This window comes from Lipotes vexillifer, unplaced genomic scaffold, assembly GCF_000442215.2.
Source record: "Lipotes vexillifer unplaced genomic scaffold, Lipotes_vexillifer_v1.1 scaffold12, whole genome shotgun sequence".
Lineage (NCBI taxonomy): Eukaryota > Metazoa > Chordata > Mammalia > Artiodactyla > Lipotidae > Lipotes > Lipotes vexillifer.
Genome location: NW_006796716.1, coordinates 3278548 through 3278888, shown reverse-complemented (window position 1 = coordinate 3278888; position 341 = coordinate 3278548). Strand labels below are relative to the sequence as shown.

The window sequence follows — 341 nt, the reverse complement described above, 5'->3', positions numbered from 1 at the left end:
CGCGCACGGCCCGGGGCCCGTGCCAAACCCCGCCGCCGCCGCGCCCGCGGCCGGGGAGGACGCCGCTACCTCAGCCGCCCCGCCGGGGGCGGGCCCGTGCAGGGCCCGGGACGGCGCCGACAGGAGTTCCGCTTTGCCAAGCACCAGCGCGCCCGCGGCCGCCCGCAGGCCCAGCTCGCTGCAGAGCCTCTTCGGCCTCCCGGAGGCGGCGGGCGCCAGGGACTCGCGAGACAACCCCTTGAGGAAGAAGAAGGCCGCGAACTTGAACAGCATAATCCACCGCCTGGAGAAGGCCGCCAGCCGGGAGGAGCCCATCGAATGGGAGTTCTGAGAGGGCGCCG

General features: G+C 75.4%; 1 protein-coding gene across 1 annotated transcript in view; it reads left to right on the top strand.

Annotated features, from left to right (window-relative positions):
• The window catches only part of CUX1 (cut like homeobox 1), a 359467-nt gene extending 359136 nt beyond the window's left edge, over positions 1-331 (top strand). Inside the window, 1 exon segment of the mRNA XM_007468893.1 lies at positions 7-331. Within this exon segment, the coding sequence (XP_007468955.1) occupies positions 7-331 (325 nt within the window).
• Positions 332-341: the final 10 nt, after the last annotated feature.